We start from the raw sequence: 26565 nt of genomic DNA, 5'->3' as shown, positions 1-26565 counted from the left end.
TGTCCATCTTCCTTGGTGGTGATCTTGGAGACTTATAGCCAGTGGGAGGAAGAGGAAACAATGGCATTGGCTTCTAAGCTGGGTCAGAACAGGCCTTTGCTCCTGCTAGTTCTGGAACCATGGCTTCTTGATGCTCAAAGAGTCTCAAGCCACACCAAGAGGCCACATGGTCGTCTCCTGCTTGGCAGGGACCGCCATGCCAGGTTCCAGTTAGAGGCCCCAGTGGACCCACTCCCAGTTTTGATTGGGGCAGCAGCAAGAAGGACTTCAGGGCATCCAGCCCCCACAGGGCCCCTCTGAGGCTTCCCTCAACCATTGGGACTCCAGGACGTCAGATTTCTTCATGAAAATCTCAGATGTTGATCTGACCATCAGCTTTGCCTCTAACCGGGTGGGCATCTGCTGCAGGTTCAGCTGGAGGGCAGGAGGGAACTGGGTGGCAGGGTGGGGGTGGGCTTCCTGGGAGGAACCCTGGGAAGGCAGAGTCCTGGCCCCACTGAGGACCTTCTGAGACCACTGTTGATAGTTGGTGGGGCCTGAGCCAGAAAGATTCACTCTCAAATTCCCTCTGCCACCTTCCAGCACTGGGACCCTTGGCAAGTTGCTCAATCTCTCTGTGCCTCAGTTTCTTCGTCTGAAAGGTGGGAGCTAATGGCAGGACCCTTCACAGACCAGATGACTGACATTTCACTTGGGCCCTAGCAGGTGACGAAAGCTCAACCAGTGTTTATTAGCTCCAAATCTCTCTTCCAGGGCTCTTTTCGTTTTTCATTTATTTTTCCCCTCTGAGACTACGTGCCTGGGCCGGTGCCAAACTCTGCCAAGCCACACTCCTGCATCAGCCTGCCTAGTGAAGAGGTGCCACTCCAGCTTCCCTTATCTGAGGAAGGAAGCAGGGTCAGCCAGGAGCCTGCCCTGGGTGGGGAGGGCTTGGGGGTTCCCCAGGAGGTTAGGAGGCATGGCCAGGCAGCCCCGGGACCTGGTCCTGAGTCCCACTTTAGACTCCCTCGGCCCTGACTGTGCACACTGTGCCTGCCAGCTTGTGAGTGTTCTCAGGTGTGTGGGTCTGTGCAGGCTCCCTTCCCAGGGTGGCTGCCTCTGGGCGGGAGTCATACCCTGAGGGGTCACTGCTGTCAACAGACCACAGAGCAGCCCATCCCTGAGGGGCAGAGCTCCGGATCAGTACTAGTGCCAGGGGTCTGGCTAAGACCCTCTGAGACTCCTGCCTTGTCTGCCAGGACTGTGACCTGCCTTTGAGGGACAACAAGTGCCTGTCTGTCCCATGCTCCCTGAGTGGGAGGGAGTCCTGACACAGGCCTTCCCTGGAGGGCTTCCAGCCTCCACCTGTGCAGGGCGCTCTGCCCCAGGGTGTGCCATGCCCACAAAAGGGGAGGACCCTCCTTTTACCCCCACTCATTCCAGAGCAGCCAGGACCAGGGCAGGGGTCTCCCTCCACTGGGATGGGCGGAGTGGAGCCCATCTGGAGTGGGCCCAGCCAAGGGGCCCAGCGCTGCTAGCCCCCTCCGCTCGGTCGCCCTAGGAGCGCTGGCTTGGAGACCGTCACCCCCTGGGCAGCTGATCAGAGCGGGAGCGCGCAGCGAGAGCGCGCACCGAGGGGCTGCTCTGAGCTGCTGCAGCCGGGGTGCTGCGCTGGCCGCGCCCAGTGTCCCCGCCCAGCCCCTGTCAGCGCCATCCAGGCATTGCAGGCCCAGCGAACCCATGGAGCAGCTGCTGCGCGCTGAGCTGCGCACCGCGACCCTGCGCGCCTTCGGGATCCCGGGGGCCGGCTGCATCAGCGAGGGCCGTGCCTACGAAACAGACGCTGGCCCGGTGTTCGTCAAGGTCAACCGCAGGGCGCAGGTGCGCTGTGCGGAAAGGGCGGGGGGGGGGGGGGGAGCGGCGGTTTTCTGGAGCTGGGCCTAGTGGCCTGCCTGCTGTCCACTGCCCGCTGCCCTGGTCAGACAGCGGCCCTGGGGCTGGCACCTGCAGGGTGATTCTTGAGGGCTCTAAGTTGTCTTTGCTGCATATCGATCTCCTTCCTTTTCGTGGCTTTTTAGTTGTTTTAATTCTGCATCCAGGGAGTATGAGGGAGGCAGGGCTCGTAGCCCAGGACCTTCTGGTCCTGACTGGCCTCAGCTCTGGGCCCTGCTCCTCTCAGGCCTGTGCCCTCTCCAGCAGGTGAGGAGAGAAAGGACTCCAGGGGTTCCTTATAGGCTATGGCGTGTTTAAATACACCTGAGTTTCCACGGTCTGCTTAAAATATTTCTGGCCCTGCAGTGGCCCACGCCTGTGATCCCAGAGACTTGGGACCTGGGACCTGGGACCTGGTGAGCTCAAGGCCAGACTCAGCAACTTAGTGAGGCCCTGAGTAACTCAATGAACATGGAGAAAGTTAGCCATAGGCCCTGAGAGCAGGCAAGCTGTTGACCGGCAGACCCAAGCAGCAAGAGGCCCTGTACTCCGGATGGGCAGTGGTCCTGGGCAGTGCTGGAGAGTCTCAGAGCTCTTTCTCCCAGTGCCTGGCAGCACCACACCTGGGGATGCTCAGCATAGTTGGCACAGGGAAGGAGACTCCCTCAAGGTGGGGAATCCCCCTTCCCCCTTGAGACTCTCAGGCCCACACAGTTGGTGCTCAGACCAGGCTCCAGAGAAGGTGTCAGTTAGAGCCCTGGGGATAAAAGCAGGCTGTGTCCCTGATGCTCTCTGCCTGAAGTCTGGGGCTCAGATGGGTGTTAAGTGCAGTTTGTGAAGGCCCTGCCACCTCAGGAGTCAGGGACCAGGCTGGCTCCTTGAGGGACAATCCCTGGTTTCCCCCTGGGGACTTTGAATAGAAGGATGGGTTTCCTCCTGCCTGGCAGTGGGGGGTTTGGTCTTATTTACAAGGTTTGCTTTAAACCTGAAACCCTACAGGCAGAAGTATTCACAAACCTCATTAATAAGCACGTTTTTCACTGAAGTGTCGTGTTCCTAGGAGAGAGCTCATCTAATGTCAAATTGGGATAATTATAGGAGTGTTCTAGAAATAGAAAGACCCCTGAGTCCCAGCAGAGGCTTTGGGAACAAGTTAGTTGTATGGCTCCTCTCCACTCTCCAGGCCCTGATGGACTTGAGCCAGGCCCAGCTGCCCTCCCAGCCCCACCCTCCCTGACACATCACCTCCACCATGCCCTGGCCCTCTTTGCTGTGGTTGCCCAAGGCTGCCCCCTGCTAAGAGGACCCAGGGCAGCCCAAGACCTGGTGAGCTCTCACTGCCCTGCACCCCATACCTGCACCTCTTGTGGCCCATGTCTCCTCACTGCTTCAGCAAGAGCTGGCTGTTGGGTGGCAGCATCCTGCCCACCCCCAGGCTCCTCGAACACCCAGGCAGCCTCGGGCTTGCTCCTTCCTAAAGCCAGCTTCTGTGCACCCTGCTGCTGAGGGATGGATGACTTGCCGGTTTTCAGCCATGGGAGGCCGAGGCTTCCGAGCCCACATTACGACTTCATTCTGGTGTTATGGTCTACCCGCCCCTCAGCCTGACTTGCAGGGGCCCCTGCTGGAGCTGGAGCTTGTGTTGCTGCAGGGGCTCACAGTGGTGTTTTGGATGTTTTGGACACAGGCCCGGCAGATGTTTGAGGGGGAGATGGCAAGCCTGGAGGCCCTACGTAGCACAGGCTTGGTACGGGCCCCTCGGCCCTTGAAGGTGATAGACCTGCCGGCAGGTGGGGCTGTCTTTGTGATGGAGTACTTGAAGATGAAGAGCTTGAGTAGGTGAGTGTATCTGTGTGTAAGAGGGATACACACAAGCACACCCAGACACAGAGACACACAAAGGGACAGAGAGACAGTGACAGGGATGGAGGGAAGAGAAAGAGAGACAGATAGAGGGGCTGGCGGAGCTGCCCACATAACTGCCCTGCCAGCACAGGCCCTTCCTGCCTGAGACAGAGTTTGGGCTTTCTGTGTGTGGCTGGTGCTGGTTTGGGGTCAGTCTGGCTGTGACATGGCTGCAGAGAGCATGCATTTGAACTTGTGCCTTGCTTTGTGCTTTAGTGTGTGCTCATGCCAGCTCAGTTTGGGCTGAACAAGGATGATCTACTAATTGTCTGAAGTCTTACGTGGCTTTTCACCTTGTAAAGTCAGGGCTGGGGATGCAGCTCAGGGGTAGGGCCCTTGCCTAGCATGCTCGAGGCCCTGGGTTCAGTCCCCAGCACTGAAGAAAAGGAGAAAGCCATACATGTTCACTGTGTAAAATGTGAGGAGTGCTCTGGTGCAGAAGAGGCCAAGCCACCCCTGCTCCCAGGCAGGCGGTGGCCCCTGCTTGTCTTCCTGTGTCCCCTGTGGCTGCAGTGTTCGGCAGGGGCTGGTGCTGTGTCCCCCGCGGAGCCCTTTCCGACTAGAGATCAGTGCTCTGTTCCTGCCAACGCATCTGCAGACCTCGCTGGTCCCGCTTGGCGCTGCAGGCTCAGGGCCATCCTACACGAGTGGGGCGGGTTTGTAAGGTCTTCAAAGCACCCTGGGTGATGGTAGTCTTGATAGCTGCATTTCTTCTTCCCTCAGTCAGGCTTCCAAGCTTGGAGACCAGATGGCAGACTTGCACCTTTACAACCAGAGGCTCAGGGAGAAAGTGAAGGCGGAGGAGAACACAGTGGGTAAGTCCAGTCAGCTTTCCTTACCCAGCGGCAGGGCTACCCCAGAACAGTGCCCAGGATGCTTCCTGGTGGCATGTCAATAGCAGGGTGAATGGCATACCATCTCCCTCCAGGCTGCATCTCAGAATGAGATGATTAAACATGAATCTCAGAGAGTGGGCAAGCTGGTGGGATTGGCTGACGGCCCCTTTCATGACCAGCCCTGCTGTCCAGTTGGTCGAGGTGGGTCTTCCGTCGGGTGTGTCTGTTTGCAGCCCAGGGTCTCTGTTGACAGGCCGGAGGGCTGAGGGTGCAGAGCCCCTGTATGTGACCAAGTTTGGCTTCCACACGGTGACGTGCTGTGGCTTCATCCCACAGGTAAGTGTCAGGTGGGGATGTCCCTGCAGATCCACACCCCAGTGCTGGTCACCGGACCCCTCGTGTGTGGCAGCATGCCCCGCCCTCAGCAAGATGTGTCTCTGAATTCCGAAGACGGTGCGGGCTGGGGTCCCAGGAGGGAGGGCAGGCGGGCAGCACGCAGGCTCAGGGAGCAAGCCTTTGGCACTCAGCATTTCTTCTAGGTCCTTTAACAAATTACCTTCCCTGATGGAGATGCAATGGAGTTGCAGTTGACACCGCACAAAGCCCAGCTCTTTCCCGCCGCATGACTCAGTGGTGTTTGGTTTGGTTTGCTTGTTGGCACTGGGTATTGAACCCAGGGCACTTTACTACTGAGCTACGTTCCTGGTTCTTTTTATTTTTAATTTCATTCATTCATTCTTTTTTTTTTTTAAGAGAGAGAGGGAGAGAGAGAGAGGGAGGGAGGGAGGGAGAGAAGGAGAATAGAAGAGAAAGAGAGAGAAGAGAGAGAATTTTTTAATATTTATTTTTCCGTTTTCAGCAGACACAACTCTGCCGCGTGACCAGCACGCGAACTTCATAAAGGAGGCTCGAGGCATAGAAATGAACTAGTGAGTCTTACGATTAAAGAGACATACTCCCGTCACCTTTAATGCCCAGCTCTGGAGGCGGCTTCTCCTAGCTGCGGCCTCCAGCCACTAATACGGTGTCAGGTTTATACAAGAGACTAGCAGGAGAGAGAGAGCGAGCACGCCAGGGAGTGAGCTTTTATAGGGGAACAGAAATTCCAGGGAAAATCCCATCCAATGAAGGTCGAGGGGGGCAGCATTCCAAGGCCAGGGTCAGTGACTGGTCTTGGGGTCAGTGGCCAGGCACGCCTCCACACGGACAAGCCCTCGCACCTGGGACAGGGTGGGGAAGGCTCTGACACAGTTGTCTAAGCGCCTCTCACCCAGCCGCGAGGTAACTCAAATCACGTGTGAGAATGGCTTCCCACACACAACATCTTTATTTTTTATTTTTATGTGGTGCTGAGATTAAACCCAGCGCCCCGCGCATGCCAGGAGAGCGCGTTACCGCTTGAGCCACATCCCCAGCCCCTTATTTTTTATTTCAAGATGGGGTCTCACTGAGTCGTTTAGGGCCTCCCTAAATTTCTGAGGCTGGCCTTAATCTTTCAATCCTCCTGTCTCAGCCTCCTGAGTTTCTGGGATTGTAGGTGTGCACCACTGCAAATAGCTAATTCAGTGATTTTTAGTATATTCACAATGTCATTGTCTCCACCTAATGCCGGAACATCTCCATCCACAAAAGTGGCCTTGGCAGTCAGTCAACTGTCCTGCAACCCAGCACCCGGTGTCTCTGAGCATCCACCTATTCCAGACAGTCCTAACAATGGGGCCAAGGTGCGCAGCCTCTGGGGGCCAGTCCCTTTACCTGGCACACTGTGGCATGTTGAGCTGTGTTCTTTCTGTGCCTGGGGCCACTTGACTGCCATCTCTGAAGCCCATGCAGATCTGAAGGAGGCTCATTTCTCTCGCCAGGCTGCCTGGAAGGAGCCGGGGCAGGCATGTTCCGCCTTGTGAGAGGGTCCTGTCTCACGAGAGCCTGTCCTGGTTAGGCTTATTGCCTTTGAAAGTCATGCTCCCCAATCCTCCCCCTGCTTGGACCTTCCCTGACCTGTTGGGCCCCTGTGGACAACGACCAACTCTCTCTCTGGGAGGGAGGGTGAGTCTTCCAGTCCAAGGTCACTTTGGCGAGATCCTTCTGAAGCCTGGGTGGACTTAGGGACCCAGGCAACAGGCAGGCCTCCCGTCGGGGTCCTAGAACTGCGTGTGACTCCCCAGGCTTGTCAAGATGCTCAGGCCTGACCACACGGGCCCCTCTGGGTTATACATCTGTCTGGAGCTGGTGACCAGCATGGCTCTGCCACCCGAGGCAAGACGGCTTGTCATCTCGCGTGAGATGTTAAGGCTGCCAGTGGTGGGGGTCTTTAAGACTTGGTTGGCCACGTGCAATGTTCTTTAAATATGCAGAAATTGAGAAATGAAGTCTTGCACAGAACCCCAGTGTGTGAAGCGCAGGAAAGTGGGAGTGGTCTGAAACACAGGTGGCCCCTGAGATCCCTTTAGACTGCGTCTAGCCAGGAGGGACTGGGGACCTGGGGGCACCTGCTGCACCTCCTTTGGGCTATGGCACGATTGTCCCACATGGAGTGCCTCAGACTGGCTGCAGGTTCTCAGGCCTCCCACTCCTTGGGAGGGCTGAGTGGGTCCTGGGGAGAGGCAGCAGCCAGGGGTGGGCCATGTGGGTGGGCGGGCTTCTGAGACACTGGAGCCCTGAGCCCCATGGGGACCACCAGCCCTGTCGGCAGTGGCAGCTGGCTCATTCTGTGCCCTGCTGAGTGCTAGTGTCTGGCCCCCAGTCCAGCTGTGCTAGGACTGTGGGACAGGTGGCCGAGAGGCGTCTACTGGACAGTGCTTACTGGGAAGAGCCACTGGCCACAGGCTTGACAGGGCACCTCTATTTCACAGGAACCTCTGTGGCTGTGCCAGAAAATGCCACCTGCCTCCCTCTGAGTGCTTGGTCCAGCTTCAGGGGCAGTACCACCACTCTGCCACTCAGATTGTCCTGCCTGAGGGCAAGAGAGCAGCTCCTTGCAGGTCCTGCGATTTCACTCAGCCCCAGCATGCCCGAGGGTGACCGCAGTGCAGGCATTCCTGGCTGGTGGCTCTGGAGGGTGCTTCAGGGCTGTGGTCCTCAAGCTGTCTGGCTCAACTCACACAGGCCATGGCGGGCCATGAGGCGCGGGCCATGAGGCGCCGGCCAGAGATGCCGCTGATCTGCCACATTAGCAAATAAGGAGACACATGTGCAAGGACCAAGTGACCCCCCAAGGCCTGGCAGCCAGTGAGTGCAGGAGCAGGTGTGACCTGGGCCCTGGCCATCACCCATCCTTGCCTCTCTGTCAGGGGAGCCCGTCTCGAAACCAGCTGAGCACCAGGTGGCACCTGCCCTGAGCAGTAGAGGGGAAGGCCCCTTCTGTCCGTGGGTTTGGTAACCATGGCCCCAGTCCAGGGTGGGACTGGACTTGCCAATGCTGACTTCCCGTCCCCATCATGGAATCCGTGTCTTTTGTGATCTGGCCATCTTCCAGCAGGAGGGTGGAGCTGGGGCATGGGGAGCCTGAGCAGGTAAACGGGGAGTCATGAGTGCAGCATGGTGCCCCTCAGTGCTGGGGTCTGACAGGCTGTGGGGAGGGGGCACCTCGTCCTGCTCTTGAGGTACACCCAGCAGCAAGGGTGAACCCCAAGCCAAGTCACCACAGCATCCAAGCCTGTGGGCATGCTCCACTGGGAGGACCACAGATCAGGGCTGTCCAGCTGCCCCACAGTGGAATGAGAGCTTTCTGAGAACTCCTGTGGGGGGGTGTCCCAGAGAAACCAGGAGTAGTTGACAGGAAGCTGGCCGTCGGGTGAGTCTGGGCACACACAGGCACTCTCAGGACCCACTTAGCCAAGGTCGGAAGCACCCAGACCTCCGGCACCTTCCTCCTGCCCTTGGCTCCTCTGAGTGGGCACTGGCCCGACTTCCTGCAGTAAGCTGTTCTGTGAAGTTTACTGCAGAAAAGTCATGGGGTTTGACCGGTCTGGTGTCGTCCCTCAGCCGAATCATTCTGATGCTCATCCATTTTTTTTTTTTTTTGGTGGTGCTGGGTATTGAGTCCAGGGTCACTGTACTACTAGGCCACACCACATCCTGGTTCTCCTATTATTTTTATTTTATAGGTCAGGTTTTCTACATAGATGTCATGTTTACTGTGAGGTGTTTCACTTCTCTCATCCCAGTGTGTAGGGCTTTACTTTATTTTCTCTTTTTTGGGTTCCATCAAAGTGGTGAGAGAGCACGTGACACTTTTCCTTGGTCTTGGGGAGCACTGGGTCTTCCCTGTGATGTGTGAACTTCACAGTAGGTTTCTCTTTATCACGCTGAAGAACCTCACTTCTGTTCCTAGTTTTCTGGGAGTTCTCATCAGGAATGGACGCTAGATTTTATCAAATGCTTTTCCTGCATCTTTCGCAATGATCAAGTGGATTTTCTTTTCCCTTTTATTAATATGGTGAATTGCATTGATTATTTTTGAGTATTTTCCTAGTTGAGATGCATTTTTCTTCTTATATTGCTGTTGGGTTCTATTTGCTAAAATTCTGCTTAGGATATTTGCATTTGTGTTCAGGGAAATTCATCTGTAATTTTCTTTTCTTATAATATCTTTTATATGGTATAAGAGAAATAGATTGGGACGTATTCCACGTCTTTCTGGAAAAGTTGCTGTGAAATGGGTATTACTTTCTTCTTAAATATTTTCTAGAATTAACCAATGGTGGCATATGGGTCTCTAACCGTCTATAAGACTTTAGTTACAGCTTCTTCCTTTTTTATTTTTTAAAATATTTTTATATTTTATATTTTATAAATATAATTGTGTAGATGGACACAATAGCTTTATTTATTTATTTTTATGTGGTGCTGAGATTCAAACCCAGTGCCTCACATGTGCTAGGCAAGTGCTCCACCACTGAGCTACAATCCAGCCCTAGCTACAGCTTCATTAAGAGAAGGTTGGGCTGGGGATGTGGCTCAAGTGGTAGCGCGCTCGCCTGGCATGCGTGCGGCCCGGGTTCGATCCTCAGCACCACATACCAACAAAGATGTTGTGTCTGCCAAGAACTATAAAATAAATATTAAAAATTCTCTCTCTCTCTCACTCTCTTTAAAAAAAAAAAAAAAAAAAAGAGAAGGCTGCTTGGTTTCTCTTTTTGACTGAGATTTGCTAGTGTCTTTCAAGGAGTTTATCAATTTGATCCAGGCTCTGAATTTCTCTGCACAGGTCTTAAAACATTTCCTGGTTGTCCTTTGCTGTCTGGAGGCTGTGCATTGTGACCCTTTTTCATTCTCCTGTGGCTTTCCTCTTTTCAGCCTCACCCGTTTGGCTAGAGGTTTATCGACATCACTGTTCTTCCCATAGAACCTGCATCTTGTATGTGGCTTTTCTTTACTGTTGCTTTTCTACTTCATTAATATCTGATAAGATCTTTAAAGTTTTACTTTTCCTGCTTATGTTAGGTTTAACGTGCTCTTCTTTTTCTAGGTGAGGTCACCAATTCAAGCTCTTCTTTTAACGCAGGGGTCTAGTGTGATAAATTTCCCTGAGTACTGCTTTAGCAGTGCCCCACAAATTGTGCCATATTTTCACTTTTTTTCAATTCAAAATACTTTTTTTATTTCCTTTCCAATTCCTGCCATAACTGTAGACTTTGGAAGCATGTCATTTATCTCAAACATTTGGGGATCTCCCCGAGGCCTACTGATTTCTCGTTTATTTCCATTGTGGTCAGCTGGTATATACTGTAGGACTGAGGCTCCTTTCAAGTTATTGAGATTTATTTTATGGCCCAGAAAATGACTCTCTTGGTGAATGCTCCATGTGCACTTGGAAAGACAGTGTGTAAGCCTTTGCTGGTGGAGTGTTGACTCGTTAGACGATAGAATTGTTGGAATTGACTCATCTTCTGCTTCTCTGCCTACTTCTCTATCAATTACTAAGAGGTTGAAATCCCCAGTGGTGTCTTGGTCTGTGAGGGCTGCCACACAAAAGCCACAGCAGACACTTCTCTCCATCCATAGGCTGATGTCCAGGATCAAGGGCTGGCCCCTAGGGCCTCAGAGATGGCCATTGCCTGGTGAGATGGCCCCCGACCTGCTGTGTCTCTTAGGGTCTCCTCACACATGTGCCTGTGGGGAGTGAGGAAAATCCCCCTCCCTCTTTGGCAGGGCCTGTTTTCCCACCAGATGAAGAGTGCACACTCAGGATCTCAACCCTGTTGGCCTGTTGGCATGTGGGTGTGAGGACGGCACACACTTCTGAACTCAGCAGAGTTTCACTGCAGACCCTCTGTTTCTGTTTGCAGTTACATGTGTTTTATTTTCCTGTATTTTGGAGCTCTTTATTGGAGGCATACACATTTAAAATTTTTATGTCCTCCTCGTCACACACCCTCCACCTTGTGAAATGACTTTCTTCATACTTGGGGACAGTATATATATGATATATCTGTGGGGTTTCTTTTTATATTAATAGAGCTACTCCAGCTTTATTTGACTAATGATAGCAATTTTCCTTTAAAACTATTTCTGTTTTTGCTTATGAGGTGTATTTTTGCACTGAGAGTTGGTTCTTGCTTTATTTCCCCAAACTTCTAGTCTGTTATTTAACTAGAATATTTATTTTTTATTTTTGCAGTCCTGGGGATAGAATCCTTTTACTTATTTATTTATCTGTCTATTTATTTATTTATTTTTGTGGTACCAGGTATTGAACCCAGGACCTTGTGCATGCACGGCAAGCACTCTACCAACTGAGCTATATCCTCAGCCCTAGATTCCTGTTTTTAATTTTGTTTTTGCAATTTAGATAGATACAATACCTTTATTTTATTTATTTATCTTTATATGGTGGGCTGAGGATCAAACTCAGGGCCTTACATGTGCTAGGCAAGTGCTCTACCACTGAGCTACAACCCCAGGCCAGAATCCTGTTTTTATTTTATTTTTTAAAAAAATTTTGTTACAGGGGGGATTCTACTCAGGGGCACTTTACCACTGAGATACATCTTCATCCCTTTTTAAATTTTTTTATTTTGAGACAGCTCTCCCTAAGTTCCCCCCAAACTGGTCCTGAACCTTTAGTTCTCCTGTCTCAGCCTCCTGAGCAGCTGGGACACAGGAGTGTCCATTATGCCTGGACCTTTGCATTTTATGTGCTTATTGATGTGTTTGGGTTTGAGTCTGGTTTCATTTGTCCATTGCTCTTCCCTTTTCCCTGCATACCTTTTGGGTTAACTACTTTTAAGACTCCATCTCATCTCTTCTGCTGGCTTGCTAGCTCACCCTGCTGTGCTTGGTGGTGACTGCTCCAGGGCTCAGCAGAGTCCACGTGCAGTGGTCCTGTGGCTCTTCCCCTGTTGTCCAGGTGAACGAGTGGCAGGATGACTGGGCGACCTTTTTCACCCGGCACCGGCTCCAATCACAGCTGGACCTCATCGAGAAGGACTATGCTGACCGGGAGGCACGAGAACTCTGGTCAAGGCTGCAGGTGGGTGCAGCAGTCACTTTTCAGGGAAGTAGGCTGTCCTCTCAGTACCCCACCCCATTCATTCGGGTTTCCCTGGGAGAACATAGTCCTGGAGCAGACACTTGGCTGAGCCATAGGGTATGTAAGCTGAGGCTTTCCTCAGGAGGAGCAGCTACCTGACTCTGAGTGGTGATTTTGCTATTACTCCTATTATGGTTGATGACACTTATGTGCTCTTGCTTTTGGTCCTCTGTCAAAGCACAAATATCTCGCCATTAGTGAAGACATGGTTACCAGTGCAATGGACTACCAACCAATGTTAGAATTATTCATCAGTCCAGGGTGGGCTTGCATGATGAAATTCCATTTCACTCATTAATGAGGTAATCAGCAGGATAAGAAAAAGATGCAGATATTTAAAAATTAAAAAAAAATAGTGGTATATGGAAACAATACCTTTATTTTACTTATTTTTATGGGGTGTGGATCGAATCCAGTGCCTCACACATGCTAGGCAAGTGGTCTACCACTGAACTACAACCCCAGCCCAGAGATGCAGATATTATATGTGCAGCTAAAATAGACCAGAATGTTTGCTAAGTCAGGTACAAAACTGGCTTAGTCTTCAGGATGATAAAAAAGCACACTGGGAGTCTGAACAGACCATCAGCTCTGCAAACCTCTGGACATAATTTACTACTAGTCAACAGGAGGCAAAGCTGCACTCCCCTGGGGTGAGATGGTGCATGGTTAGACCTTGAACCAACATGTGGCTGTCTTTGTCTGATTTCCAAGAACTGGATGCTGCCCCTTAACTGTCTAACGGTTACTTTCCTAGGTGAAGATCCCGGATCTGTTTTGTGGCCTAGAGATTGTCCCTGCCCTGCTGCATGGGGATCTCTGGTCAGGAAATGTGGCTGAGGATGATGAAGGGCCCATTATTTATGACCCAGCTTCCTTCTACGGCCATTCTGAGTTTGAACTGGCAATTGCCTTGATGTTTGGGGGGTTCCCCAGGTCCTTCTTCACGGCCTACCACCGGAAGATCCCCAAGGCCCCGGGGTTTGACAGAAGGCTGCTGCTGTACCAGCTCTTTAACTACTTAAACCACTGGAATCACTTTGGGCCGGAGTACAGAAGCCCATCCCTGGGCACCATGAGGAAGCTGCTCAAGTAGCAGACGGCTCTAGCCAAGGGCAGGGAGCACCTGAATAAAGTCGGAGCAGGCTCTTGGGTCCCAACTGGGTGCTGGTTTCATCTGCGTCCACCCTGCACGCAGCTGGTCTAGAGTCCTAGGGCCCAGTCATTGGGATAGCCTCCATGTGTCTTCACTGGTTGCAATGAGGGCAAAAGATGGATTCCTGGAAGCCCTGCAGAGGTCCAGACACACCGTGATCGGCTCAAGGTGATCCTGATGCCTGAGGTGCGGAGGCCGCACCGCACGGAGGGCGGACGGGCCAGGGAGGTCTGTGGTGCTGTGTCTCCCGGGCCTGGGGCTGCGTGTCCGCGGGCTCAGGGGCCTGGACTTGAGCAGCCGGAGTATCGGGGCGCCCCGGGCCGGCGTCTGCGTTGTAGGAGGGCTAGTTTTCTGAACGTCAGGCTGTCACAACTGAAGGGCTGGTGGGGACGAGACCGGTCGGGGTCCTCCCGGAGCCAAGCCGTGCGCCCCGCCCCGTAGCCAATCCCCCGCCCCGTCACCTTCGCCTCTAGATCCCGCCCCGCGCTCCAAACCCGCCTCCGGCCTCGCCCCACTTCGCGGGTCTCCGCATCCAGACCCCGCCCTGGATCCCCTGGGCCCGGCTTCGAATCTAGAGGCCGCCCTCGCTCCCCGCTCGCCACGCCTCACACCCGCCCTGGCCCCCCCGCACTGCTCGGCCCCACATCCAGGCCCCGCCCCGGCCTCCCGCACCTCCCCGCCCCACATCCAGGCCCCGCCCCGGCCTCCCGCACCGCCCCGCCCCACATCCAGACCCCGCCCTGGCCTCCCGCTCCGCCCCGCCCCACATCCAGGCCCCGCCCTGGCCTCCCGCACTGATCCGCTCCGCCCCGCCCCACATCCAGGCCCCGCCCCGGCCTCCCGCACCGCCCCGCCCCACATCCAGGCCCCGCCCCGGCCTCCCGCACCTCCCCGCCCCACATCCAGGCCCCGCCCCGGCCTCCCGCTCCGCCCCGCCCCACATCCAGGCCCCGCCCCGGCCTCCCGCACCGCCCCGCCCCACATCCAGACCCCGCCCTGGCCTCCCGCTCCGCCCCGCCCCACATCCAGGCCCCGCCCTGGCCTCCCGCACTGATCCGCTCCGCCCCGCCCCACACCCAGGCCCCGCCCCGGCCTCCCGCACCGCCCCGCCCCACATCCAGGCCCCGCCCCGGCCTCCCGCCCCGCCCCGCCCCACATCCAGGCCCCGCCCCGGCCTCCCGCACCTCCCCGCCCCACATCCAGGCCCCGCCCCGGCCTCCCGCACCGCCCCGCCCCACATCCAGACCCCGCCCTGGCCTCCCGCTCCGCCCCGCCCCACATCCAGGCCCCGCCCTGGCCTCCCGCACTGATCCGCACCGCCCCGCCCCACATCCAGGCCCCGCCCCGGCCTCCCGCACCTCCCCGCCCCACATCCAGGCCCCGCCCCGGCCTCCCGCTCCGCCCCGCCCCACATCCAGGCCCCGCCCCGGCCTCCCGCACCGCCCCGCCCCACATCCAGACCCCGCCCTGGCCTCCCGCTCCGCCCCGCCCCACATCCAGGCCCCGCCCTGGCCTCCCGCACTGATCCGCTCCGCCCCGCCCCACACCCAGGCCCCGCCCCGGCCTCCCGCACCGCCCCGCCCCACATCCAGGCCCCGCCCCGGCCTCCCGCCCCGCCCCGCCCCACATCCAGGCCCCGCCCCGGCCTCCCGCACCTCCCCGCCCCACATCCAGGCCCCGCCCCGGCCTCCCGCACCGCCCCGCCCCACATCCAGACCCCGCCCTGGCCTCCCGCTCCGCCCCGCCCCACATCCAGGCCCCGCCCTGGCCTCCCGCACTGATCCGCTCCGCCCCGCCCCACATCCAGGCCCCGCCCCGGCCTCCCGCACCGCCCCGCCCCACATCCAGGCCCCGCCCCGGCCTCCCGAACCGCTCCGCTCCGCCCCACATCCAGGCCCCGCCCTGGCCTCCCGCACTGATCCGTTCCGCCCCGCCCCACATCCAGGCCCCGCCCCGGCCTCCCGCACCGCCCCGCCCCACATCCAGGCCCCGCCCCGGCCTCCCGAACCGCTCCGCTCCGCCCCGCCCCACATCCAGGCCCCGCCCTGGCCTCCCGCACCGCCCCGCCCCACATCCAGGCCCCGCCCTGGCCTCCCGCACTGATCCGCTCCGCCCCGCCCCACATCCAGGCCCCGCCCTGGCCTCCCGCACCGCACCTCTCCGCTCCACATCCAGGCCCCGCCCCGGCCTCCCGAACCGCTCCGCTCCGCTCCACATCCAGGCCCCGCCCTGGCCTCCCGCACCGCTCCGCTCCGCCCCGCCCCATATCCAGGCCCCGCCCTGGCTCCCGCACCGCTCCGCTCCACCCCGCCCCACATCCAGGTCCCGCCCTGGCCTCCCGCACCGCTCCGCTCCACCCCGCCCCACATCCAGGTCCCGCCCTGGCCTCCCGCACCGCTCCGCTCCACCCCGCCCCACATCCAGGTCCCGCCCTGGCTCCCGCACCGCTCCGCTCCGCCCCGCCCCACATCCAGGTCCCGCCCTGGCCTCCCGCACCGCTCCGCTCCACCCCGCCCCACATCCAGGTCCCGCCCTGGCCTCCCGCACCGCTCCGCTCCGCCCCGCCCCACATCCAGGCCCCGCCCTGGCCTCCCGCACCGCTCCGCCCCGCCCCACATCCAGGCCCCGCCCTGGCTCCCTCCCGCGGCCCCCGTGAACTCAGTCTCCACGTGCGCAGTCCCCCAGTTCCCCGTCCCCGCCCCGCTCACAGACCCCGCCCCGCTCACAGACCCCGCCCCCTACCCCTCCCCTGAGCTCAGATCCCTCCCCGTTGGGGGTCATTCGGCACTGGGGCTCCGCCCTCCCGGGCCTGCTGACTTCCGGCGCATGCGCATCATCGGGCACCGCCCCCTCCACGCGCTCCCATTTGGCGGCTGGCGCGCCTCGTAGCGGGGTCGGAGGTCGCGGGGCGGAGCCAGCAGCTGCCGGGCTGCATCCTAGTGCCCGGTGCTGGTCCTCTGCCGGTGCCGGGATGGCCTTAAGCGACTTGCCTGTGGCGGGTGCAGCGGGGGAGGAGGCAGAGGATGAGGCGCTGGCCCGCGGCGCCGCCCTGGAAGCGTTCGGCGAGAGCGAGGAGACCCGCGCGCTGCTCGGCCGCCTGCGGGCGGTGCATGGCGAGCGCGCAGCCCGGGAGGTGGCGGAGGAGCGGTTCCGCGGTGCGGGCCGGACCGGGAGGGCAGGCGAGGGGGGCAGCCCGACCCCGACCCCGACCCCGGCCTCGCCTCGCGTGTAGCTGCGGCGCGCACCCGGGAGCGTGGGCTCCTGCCCCGCCCTGCAGGAGCGGGCAAAGCGCCGCTTTGCGGGGCCTCTGTGCCCCGGGAGGGAGCGGGAGCAGCGGCCAGCGCTGGAGCGGGGAGGACCCGCGCTGAGCGAGGGCGCGTGGCGGGCAGCGCTGGAGCTAGGTTCCTGGTTAGCCTGAGTCCTCCACGGCCTGCCAGATGAGCCTGCGTCCTTCAGTCAGGGTTTTGCACTTAAGTGAAACCATTTCTTTCTTTCTTTTCTTCTTCTTCTTCCTTTTTTTTTTGCGGACCCTGTTCTCTTGTCTTCCTTGTTTTGGAATGAGGCAGAGGCAGGTGGTGGATCCCGTGGAAAGAGTGTGGGTTTTGATGACGCAGGCCCTGGGTTCGAGCCCTGTCTCTGTCTCTTGGTCTAGTTATGTCTAGAGTAGCAGTTCTGCTGCTCTAAACTTGCCTTAATGATAAGGCAACAGGTACAGAACTGTTCTGAGAGTGAAATGAATCCAGGGACCCGTGAAGGCCCACCTTCCCATTCCTGGGAAGTGGGCGTTATGGTCAGGCTGCCCTATTAAGAGAAGTCAATGGATTGGGAAAAAGTGGTTTTAGCAGCTGGGAGGGGGGTGAACAGCAGGTGTTCTGGGGATAAGGAGCCAGTGGGGTCCTGGGTTGAAGGGTTGGCAGGGATGGGAGAGCACAGTGCATGATATGCTTGGCAGGGGAGCAGGGAATGCTTGGAAGGGGTGACTCTCAGAAGTGGGAAGGGGGGCCCTGGAGGGTGAGTGGGAGGCGGAGTGGGGAGAGACCTGGTTAGGGAGGGTGCATTCAGTGGTGCCAGAAGAGGACCCAAGAGGAGGGTGTGCTGAGCCAGTGACCAGCAGACCATGCCACAGTGGCCTGCTGGAGCATGGTGGATTGCTCACCCCAGGGCCTTGTGTGGCACCTGTCAGAAGTTAGGTGTGCTGGGAGCTAGCTGCAAGGGCTCACATGCACGTTTGGTGTATGTGAAAGAGGGAGCTGCCCCAGGGCTCACATGCATGTTTAGTGTGTGGATGGTTAATATTCGTGTTATTTTCTTTTTAGTAATAATGGACAAGTACCAGGAGCAGCCTCATCTGTTGGACCCACACCTTGGTAAGCACTGAAACTGATGATTTTGTTGGTTCAGGTACAGGTGACCACAAAGTCCTGTGAATGGTGATGGCTCCTGTGTGTGCTACTCCCAGAAGATACCGGGGTAAAGTGTCCATGGTGCAGGTCTTATTTGCTGGAGGGCCTGGTAGCTAGTTCTAGTGCACCTTTGGTGTGACTTTAGATTGTGCACGGATGTGTCTGAGCTGCTTTCTCCTGCTGCTATTTGGGAACACTTTTCTTCTTGCGTGTGTCTTAGTTTGTTAAGTCTGGGCACAGGGTGTCCTGCTGGTAATCATCACACGGGTCCCCATTCCATCCCCATAGCAGCTAAGGAGAGTGTCTGCCATCTCCATTTTTAAAGATGGAGACACTGATCTGGACCTGCAGTGTATATCTTTAAATATTTGACCATTTCATACAGATAAATTTTTTTTTCTTTTTGTCCTGGGGAAGGAGAAGATAGCCCTGGTGGCTAGGTTGGAGAGGCAGCAGGGGCAGGTGCATAGGCTCACATGGGGCTCTGTCACTCAGGGGTTGGTCTGTGGCTGGAGGATGGGGTGTGCAGACCTGTATGAGAGACGCCCTGTGGTGTGCACATGCTCATGTTGAGTTTCTCTTCTCCCAGTGATAGGATTCTCAGGTGGGCCTTGTGAACTCACCTGTTTCAGCCCCCTGTGTCCCGACCTACAGTTCCCTGAGGATTGACATGCTCTGGGCCTTTCTTCCTAGGTGGAATGTTTGTAGACAGACGGCTGAAGACGTTCTCCTACAGTACAGGGACGCTGGTGTTGTGGTCACTGCTATGCTCCTCTTTCTTTTGTGCCGAGTTAGATGTTGGCTCTCTGTAGTGATCCTTGGGGTCTTAGCTTCTCTCTGAGTCCTCTACTTTTTGGTCTCTTGCACGATGATGAAGTTCTTTACCTTGTTATTTATTTTTTTTTAAATTTTTTTTCAGTTGTAGATGAACACATAGTATCTTTATTTATTTTTATGTGGAGCTGAGGATTGAACCTAGTGCCTCGCACATGTGAGGCAAGCACTCTGCCACTGAGCTACAGCCCCAGCCCTCCACCTTGTTTGACTGTTGGGTTACCTTCTTGAGAGCTCGACTGGGAGCCCTCAGTGCTGGGTGACTTGCTTTTCTGCCTGAGGGGCACTGTGCAGCCCCTCCTGCCCTCTCCAGGCCTGCTGAGCTGTTGTTATCAGGGCTGGCTCCCAGTTCAGCTTCTAGCTTTCCCTCTCCAGAGAGGGTTGTCCAGTAGGACTTTGTTCACTGACAGAATGGTCTAGATCTGTGCTGTCCCCAAGGCTGGCACTAGCTACATGTGGCCTTGAGCACCTGTGTATGTCTAGTGTGAATGAGAAACTGAATTTTTTTCTAAAAGTTTTTTTTTTTTAGAGAGAGAATTTTTTAATATTAATTTTTTATTGCTGAGGATTGAATCCGGGCCGCACGCATGCCAGGCGAGTGCACTGTTGCTTGAGCCACATCCCCAGCCCCAAAGTTTTTTTTTTTTTTTTTAAAGATGGACACAATAGGGCTGGGGATGTGGCTCAGGTAGTAGCGCGCTCGCCTGGCATGCGTGCGGCCCGGGTTCGATCCTCAGCACCACATACAAACAAAGATGCTGTACCCACCGATAACTAACTAAATAATAAATATTAAAAAAAAAAATTAAAAAAAAAAAAAGATGGACACAATATCTTTTTTTTTTTTTAAAGAGAGAGTGAGAGGAGAGAGAGAGAGAGAGAGAGAGAATTTTTTTTTTAAAGAGAGAGTGAGAGAGGAGGGAGAGAGAGAGAGAGAGAGAATTTTTAATATTTATTTTTTAGTTCTCGGCGGACACAACATCTTTGTTGGTATGTGGTGCTGAGGATTGAACCCGGGCCACACGCATGCCAGGCGAGCGCACTACTGCTTGAGCCACATCCCCAGCCCCACAATATCTTTATTTATCTATCTACCTATCTATCTATCTATCTATCTATTTATTTAATGTGGTGCTGAGGATCAAACGCAGTACTTCACAAGTGCAAGGCAAGCACTCTGCCGCTGAGCTATAACCACAGCCCTGAGAAACTGAATTTTTAATCTGACTTAAATTGAAAATACCAATGTGGCTAGGTCTGTAGGGTTGGCTGCTGCAGTGTAAACACCTGGTCTTGCCAGGGCAACGTGCTACGCTTCACCCCCTGCTGGACCACCAGTTGTGCCTACCTTCCAGCTTCTGAGAGTCTTCTTCCCTTCACTTATGCGTTTACATATTTAGTTCTTTTTTTTGGGGGGGTGGTGCGCCAGGGATTGAACCTAGGGGTGCCTAACTCCTGAGCCACATCCCCAGTCCTTTTCATTTTTTATTTTGAGTCAGGGTCTTGCTAAGTTGCTTAGAGCTTCTAAGTTGCTGAGGCTGGCTTTGGATTCATGGTCCTGCTGCCTTAGCATCTTGAGCCTCAGGGATTACAGGTGTGTGTAACCAACCTGCTGTATGTCTTTAGTGGTTTTTTTTTTTTTATAGTTTTACTTGTTGATGGACCTTTATTTATTCATTTATTTATATGTGGTGCTGAGAATTGAACCCAGTGCCTCACATATGGTAGGCAAATACTCTGCCACTCAGCTACAACCCCAGACCTATCTTTAGTTCTTTAGAAGTGCAGGTTTTTTTCTTTTTGTGGTGCTAAGGAATCAAACCCAGGGCCTAAGCACTATACCAACTGAGCTATGTCACCAGGCCCATTTTCTTTAGTTTTTTTTTAAAAATATTTATTCTTAAGTTTTAGGTGGACACAATGTCTTTATTTTACAATTATGTGGTGCTGAGGATCGAACCCAGTGCCTCCTTCATGCTAGGCAAGCACTCTACCACTGAGCCAAAACCCAAGCCCATCTTTAGTTCTCCATGACTCTCTTACTGGCCCTCTGGGGCAGCAGAGAGAAACTGTTCCTTCTGTATGGGTCATCGGCTCTCTGGGCCCCCAGTGATTGTGCAGGGGTTGTGAGATCTGTCCTAAACTTTCTGAGCCAGGGAGTTGCTAGCGCTCTGCTGATCCCTGAATTCTCTTTCCTTTGGGACAGTGTTGCTGTGAAGGGCTGGTCCTTTCCGTATTTAGGACAGACATGGATGGGCTCCTCACTGCTTCTGTGAGTGTAGTTTCCAGTGTGTTGTAGCAGCAGTGTGAGGGTGGACAGGCAGATGTCCTGTGAGGTGGTAGGTGGTGGAGGGGCTGCAGTGTGAGGGTGGACAGGCAGATGTCCTGTGAGGTGGTAGGTGGTGGAGATGCAGCAGTGTGAGGGTGGACGGGCAGATGTCCTGTGAGGTGATAGGTGGTGGAGGGGCGGCAGTGTGAGGGTGGACGGGCAGATGTCCTGTGAGGTGGTAGGTGGTGGAGATGCGGCAGTGTGAGGGTGGACAGGCAGATGTCCTGTGAGGTGGTAGGTGGTGGAGGGGCTGCAGTGTGAGGGTGGACAGGCAGATGTCCTGTGAGGTGGTAGGTGGTGGAGGGGCTGCAGTGTGAGGGTGGACGGGCAGATGTCCTGTGAGGTGGTAGGTGGTGGAGGGGCGGCAGTGTGAGGGTGGACGGGCAGATGTCCTGTGAGGTGGTAGGTGGTGGAGATGCTGCAGTGTGAGGGTGGACGGGCAGATGTCCTGTGAGGTGGTAGGTGGTGGAGGGGCTGCAGTGTGAGGGTGGATGGGCAGATGCCCTGTGAGGTGGTAGGTGGTGGAGGGGCGGCAGTGTGAGGGTGGACGGGCAGATGTCCTGTGAGGTGGTAGGTGGTGGAGGGGCTGCAGTGTGAGGGTGGACGGGCAGATGTCCTGTGAGGTGGTAGGTGGTGGAGGGGCGGCAGTGTGAGGGTGGACGGGCAGATGTCCTGTGAGGTGGTAGGTGGTGGAGATGCAGCAGTGTGAGGGTGGACAGGCAGATGTCCTGTGAGGTGGTAGGTGGTGGAGGGGCTGCAGTGTGAGGGTGGACGGGCAGATGTCCTGTGAGGTGGTAGGTGGTGGAGGGGCGGCAGTGTGAGGGTGGACGGGCAGATGTCCTGTGAGGTGGTAGGTGGTGGAGATGCTGCAGTGTGAGGGTGGACGGGCAGATGTCCTGTGAGGTGGTAGGTGGTGGAGGGGCTGCAGTGTGAGGGTGGATGGGCAGATGCCCTGTGAGGTGGTAGGTGGTGGAGGGGCTGCAGTGTGAGGGTGGATGGGCAGATGCCCTGTGAGGTGGTAGGTGGTGGAGGGGAGGCAGTGTGAGGGTGGACAGGCAGATGTCCTGTGAGGTGGTAGGTGGTGGAGGGGCGGCAGTGTGAGGGTGGACGGGCAGATGTCCTGTGAGGTGGTAGGTGGTGGAGGGGCTGCAGTGTGAGGGTGGACGGGCAGATGTCCTGTGAGGTGGTAGGTGGTGGAGGGGCGGCAGTGTGAGGGTGGACAGGCAGATGTCCTGTGAGGTGGTAGGTGGTGGAGGGGCGGCAGTGTGAGGGTGGATGGGCAGATGTCCTGTGAGGTGGTAGGTGGTGGAGGGGCGGCAGTGTGAGGGTGGACGGGCAGATGTCCTGTGAGGTGGTAAGTGGTGGAGATGCAGCAGTGTGAGGGTGGACAGGCAGATGTCCTGTGAGGTGGTAGGTGGTGGAGGGGCGGCAGTGTGAGGGTGGACGGGCAGATGTCCTGTGAGGTGGTAAGTGGTGGAGATGCAGCAGTGTGAGGGTGGACAGGCAGATGTCCTGTGAGGTGGTAGGTGGTGGAGGGGCGGCAGTGTGAGGGTGGACAGGCAGATGTCCTGTGAGGTGGTAGGTGGTGGAGGGGCGGCAGTGTGAGGGTGGACGGGCAGATGTCCTGTGAGGTGGTAGGTGGTGGAGGGGCGGCAGTGTGAGGGTGGACAGGCAGATGTCCTGTGAGGTGGTAGGTGGTGGAGGGGAGGCAGTGTGAGGGTGGACAGGCAGATGTCCTGTGAGGTGGTAGGTGGTGGAGGGGCTGCAGTGTGAGGGTGGACAGGCAGATGTCCTGTGAGGTGGTAGGTGGTGGAGGGGCTGCAGTGTGAGGGTGGACGGGCAGATGTCCTGTGAGGTGGTAGGTGGTGGAGGGGCGGCAGTGTGAGGGTGGACGGGCAGATGTCCTGTGAGGTGGTAGGTGGTGGAGATGCTGCAGTGTGAGGGTGGACGGGCAGATGTCCTGTGAGGTGGTAGGTGGTGGAGGGGCTGCAGTGTGAGGGTGGATGGGCAGATGTCCTGTGAGGTGATAGGTGGTGGAGGGGCGGCAGTGTGAGGGTGGACGGGCAGATGTCCTGTGAGGTGGTAGGTGGTGGAGGGGCTGCAGTGTGAGGGTGGACAGGCAGATGTCCTGTGAGGTGGTAGGTGGTGGAGGGGCGGCAGTGTGAGGGTGGACGGGCAGATGTCCTGTGAGGTGGTAGGTGGTGGAGATGCAGCAGTGTGAGGGTGGACGGGCAGATGTCCTGTGAGGTGGTAGGTGGTGGAGGGGCTGCAGTGTGAGGGTGGATGGGCAGATGCCCTGTGAGGTGATAGGTGGTGGAGGGGCGGCAGTGTGAGGGTGGACGGGCAGATGTCCTGTGAGGTGGTAGGTGGTGGAGGGGCGGCAGTGTGAGGGTGGACGGGCAGATGTCCTGTGAGGTGGTAGGTGGTGGAGGGGCTGCAGTGTGAGGGTGGACGGGCAGATGTCCTGTGAGGTGGTAGGTGGTGGAGGGGCTGCAGTGTGAGGGTGGACGGGCAGATGTCCTGTGAGGTGGTAGGTGGTGGAGGGGCGGCAGTGTGAGGGTGGACGGGCAGATGTCCTGTGAGGTGGTAGGTGGTGGAGATGCTGCAGTGTGAGGGTGGACGGGCAGATGTCCTGTGAGGTGGTAGGTGGTGGAGGGGCTGCAGTGTGAGGGTGGATGGGCAGATGTCCTGTGAGGTGATAGGTGGTGGAGGGGCGGCAGTGTGAGGGTGGACGGGCAGATGTCCTGTGAGGTGGTAGGTGGTGGAGGGGCTGCAGTGTGAGGGTGGACAGGCAGATGTCCTGTGAGGTGATAGGTGGTGGAGGGGCGGCAGTGTGAGGGTGGACGGGCAGATGTCCTGTGAGGTGGTAGGTGGTGGAGGGGCGGCAGTGTGAGGGTGGACGGGCAGATGTCCTGTGAGGTGGTAGGTGGTGGAGGGGCGGCAGTGTGAGGGTGGACGGGCAGATGTCCTGTGAGGTGATAGGTGGTGGAGGGGCGGCAGTGTGAGGGTGGACGGGCAGATGTCCTGTGAGGTGGTAGGTGGTGGAGGGGCGGCAGTGTGAGGGTGGACGGGCAGATGTCCTGTGAGGTGGTAGGTGGTGGAGGGGCTGCAGTGTGAGGGTGGATGGGCAGATGCCCTGTGAGGTGATAGGTGGTGGAGGGGCGGCAGTGTGAGGGTGGACGGGCAGATGTCCTGTGAGGTGGTAGGTGGTGGAGGGGCGGCAGTGTGAGGGTGGACGGGCAGATGTCCTGTGAGGTGGTAGGTGGTGGAGGGGCTGCAGTGTGAGGGTGGACGGGCAGATCTCCTGTGAGGTGGTAGGTGGTGGAAGGGTGGCAGTGTGAGGGTGGACAGGCATGTTCACTGAGGAGGTAAAGTGGTGGAGGGGCGGCAGTGTGAGGGTGGACGGGCAGATGTCCTGTGAGGTGGTAGGTGGTGGAGGGGAGACAGTGTGAGGGTGGACGGGCAGATGTCCTGTGAGGTGGTAGGTGGTGGAGGGGAGGCAGTGTGAGGGTGGACGGGCAGATGTCCTGTGAGGTGGTAAGTGGTGGAGGGGCTGCAGTGTGAGGGTGGACGGGCAGATGTCCTGTGAGGTGGTAGGTGGTGGAGGGGCTGCAGTGTGAGGGTGGACGGGCAGATGTCCTGTGAGGTGGTAGGTGGTGGAGGGGCGGCAGTGTGAGGGTGGACGGGCAGATGTCCTGTGAGGTGGTAGGTGGTGGAGATGCAGCAGTGTGAGGGTGGACGGGCAGATGTCCTGTGAGGTGGTAGGTGGTGGAGGGGCGGCAGTGTGAGGGTGGACGGGCAGATGTCCTGTGAGGTGGTAGGTGGTGGAGGGGCTGCAGTGTGAGGGTGGACGGGCAGATGTCCTGTGAGGTGGTAGGTGGTGGAGGGGCTGCAGTGTGAGGGTGGACGGGCAGATGTCCTGTGAGGTGGTAGGTGGTGGAGATGCAGCAGTGTGAGGGTGGACGGGCAGATGTCCTGTGAGGTGGTAGGTGGTGGAGGGGCGGCAGTGTGAGGGTGGACGGGCAGATGTCCTGTGAGGTGGTAGGTGGTGGAGGGGCTGCAGTGTGAGGGTGGACAGGCAGATGTCCTGTGAGGTGGTAGGTGGTGGAGGGGCGGCAGTGTGAGGGTGGACGGGCAGATGTCCTGTGAGGTGGTAGGTGGTGGAGGGGCGGCAGTGTGAGGGTGGACGGGCAGATGTCCTGTGAGGTGGTAGGTGGTGGAGGGGCGGCAGTGTGAGGGTGGACGGGCAGATGTTCTGTGAGGTGGTAGGTGGTGGAGGGGCTGCAGTGTGAGGGTGGATGGGCAGATGTCCTGTGAGGTGATAGGTGGTGGAGGGGCGGCAGTGTGAGGGTGGACGGGCAGATGTCCTGTGAGGTGGTAGGTGGTGGAGGGGCTGCAGTGTGAGGGTGGACAGGCAGATGTCCTGTGAGGTGGTAGGTGGTGGAGGGGCGGCAGTGTGAGGGTGGACGGGCAGATGTCCTGTGAGGTGGTAGGTGGTGGATATGCAGCAGTGTGAGGGTGGACGGGCAGATGTCCTGTGAGGTGGTAGGTGGTGGAGGGGCTGCAGTGTGAGGGTGGATGGGCAGATGCCCTGTGAGGTGGTAGGTGGTGGAGGGGCGGCAGTGTGAGGGTGGACGGGCAGATGTCCTGTGAGGTGGTAGGTGGTGGAGGGGCTACAGTGTGAGGGTGGACGGGCAGATCTCCTGTGAGGTGGTAGGTGGTGGAGGGGTGGCAGTGTGAGGGTGGACAGGCATGTTCACTGAGGAGGTAAAGTGGTGGAGGGGCGGCAGTGTGAGGGTGGACGGGCAGATGTCCTGTGAGGTGGTAGGTGGTGGAGGGGAGACAGTGTGAGGGTGGACGGGCAGATGTCCTGTGAGGTGGTAGGTGGTGGAGGGGAGGCAGTGTGAGGGTGGACGGGCAGATGTCCTGTGAGGTGGTAAGTGGTGGAGGGGCTGCAGTGTGAGGGTGGACGGGCAGATGTCCTGTGAGGTGGTAGGTGGTGGAGGGGCTGCAGTGTGAGGGTGGACGGGCAGATGTCCTGTGAGGTGGTAGGTGGTGGAGGGGCGGCAGTGTTAGGGTGGACAGGCAGATGTCCTGTGAGGTGGTAGGTGGTGGAGATGCAGCAGTGTGAGGGTGGACGGGCAGATGTCCTGTGAGGTGGTAGGTGGTGGAGGGGCGGCAGTGTGAGGGTGGACGGGCAGATGTCCTGTGAGGTGGTAGGTGGTGGAGGGGCGGCAGTGTGAGGGTGGACGGGCAGATGTCCTGTGAGGTGGTAGGTGGTGGAGGGGCTGCAGTGTGAGGGTGGACGGGCAGATGTCCTGTGAGGTGGTAGGTGGTGGAGATGCAGCAGTGTGAGGGTGGACGGGCAGATGTCCTGTGAGGTGGTAGGTGGTGGAGGGGAGACAGTGTGAGGGTGGACGGGCAGATGTCCTGTGAGGTGGTAGGTGGTGGAGGGGAGGCAGTGTGAGGGTGGACGGGCAGATGTCCTGTGAGGTGGTAAGTGGTGGAGGGGCTGCAGTGTGAGGGTGGACGGGCAGATGTCCTGTGAGGTGGTAGGTGGTGGAGGGGCTGCAGTGTGAGGGTGGACGGGCAGATGTCCTGTGAGGTGGTAGGTGGTGGAGGGGCGGCAGTGTGAGGGTGGACGGGCAGATGTCCTG

The 26565-nt window shown here is 57.4% G+C and overlaps 2 protein-coding genes and 1 long non-coding RNA gene across 7 annotated transcripts in view; all 3 read left to right on the top strand.

The window, feature by feature from the left end:
* Positions 1-1592: 1592 nt before the first annotated feature.
* Positions 1593-13346, top strand: Fn3k (fructosamine 3 kinase). Of its 3 annotated transcripts, none has more exons than XM_005341971.4 (6): positions 1601-1860; positions 3599-3750; positions 4540-4631; positions 4906-4988; positions 12004-12126; positions 12944-13346. In XM_005341971.4, exons 1-6 carry the CDS (start codon positions 1720-1722, stop codon positions 13280-13282), a joined length of 930 nt encoding a protein of 309 aa, XP_005342028.1. In that variant the 5' UTR covers positions 1601-1719; the 3' UTR covers positions 13283-13346. The 3 variants fall into 3 exon arrangements, with proteins under 3 accessions (XP_077897467.1, XP_005342028.1, XP_021576914.1); XM_021721239.3 differs by lacking the exon at positions 1601-1860 and adding an exon at positions 2511-3237; XM_078041341.1 differs by lacking the exon at positions 3599-3750 and having other exon boundaries at positions 1593-1860; positions 4544-4631.
* Positions 6383-10244, top strand: LOC144375916 (uncharacterized). The gene is made up of 2 exons (XR_013435767.1): positions 6383-9592; positions 9773-10244. It is a non-coding gene; the product is annotated as an uncharacterized LOC144375916 (long non-coding RNA).
* A 2869-nt stretch (positions 13347-16215) lies between the features above and the next one.
* The window catches only part of Tbcd (tubulin folding cofactor D), a 121640-nt gene continuing 111290 nt past the window's right edge, over positions 16216-26565 (top strand). For all 3 annotated transcript variants that reach the window (XR_013435765.1, XR_013435764.1, XM_078041331.1), the window contains exons 1-2: positions 16216-16497; positions 17659-17709. Coding sequence is in view for 1 of the 3 variants with exons in the window: in XM_078041331.1 (XP_077897457.1) it covers positions 16314-16497; positions 17659-17709 (235 nt within the window). In the remaining 2 variants the exon portion in view is untranslated. The remainder of the gene's footprint in view (positions 16498-17658; positions 17710-26565) is intronic.

The sequence above is a fragment of the Ictidomys tridecemlineatus genome, chromosome 3, assembly GCF_052094955.1.
Source record: "Ictidomys tridecemlineatus isolate mIctTri1 chromosome 3, mIctTri1.hap1, whole genome shotgun sequence".
Taxonomy (NCBI): domain Eukaryota; kingdom Metazoa; phylum Chordata; class Mammalia; order Rodentia; family Sciuridae; genus Ictidomys; species Ictidomys tridecemlineatus.
The sequence above is the reverse complement of the archived record's forward strand: the minus strand, read 5'-3'. Positions and strand labels throughout refer to the sequence as shown.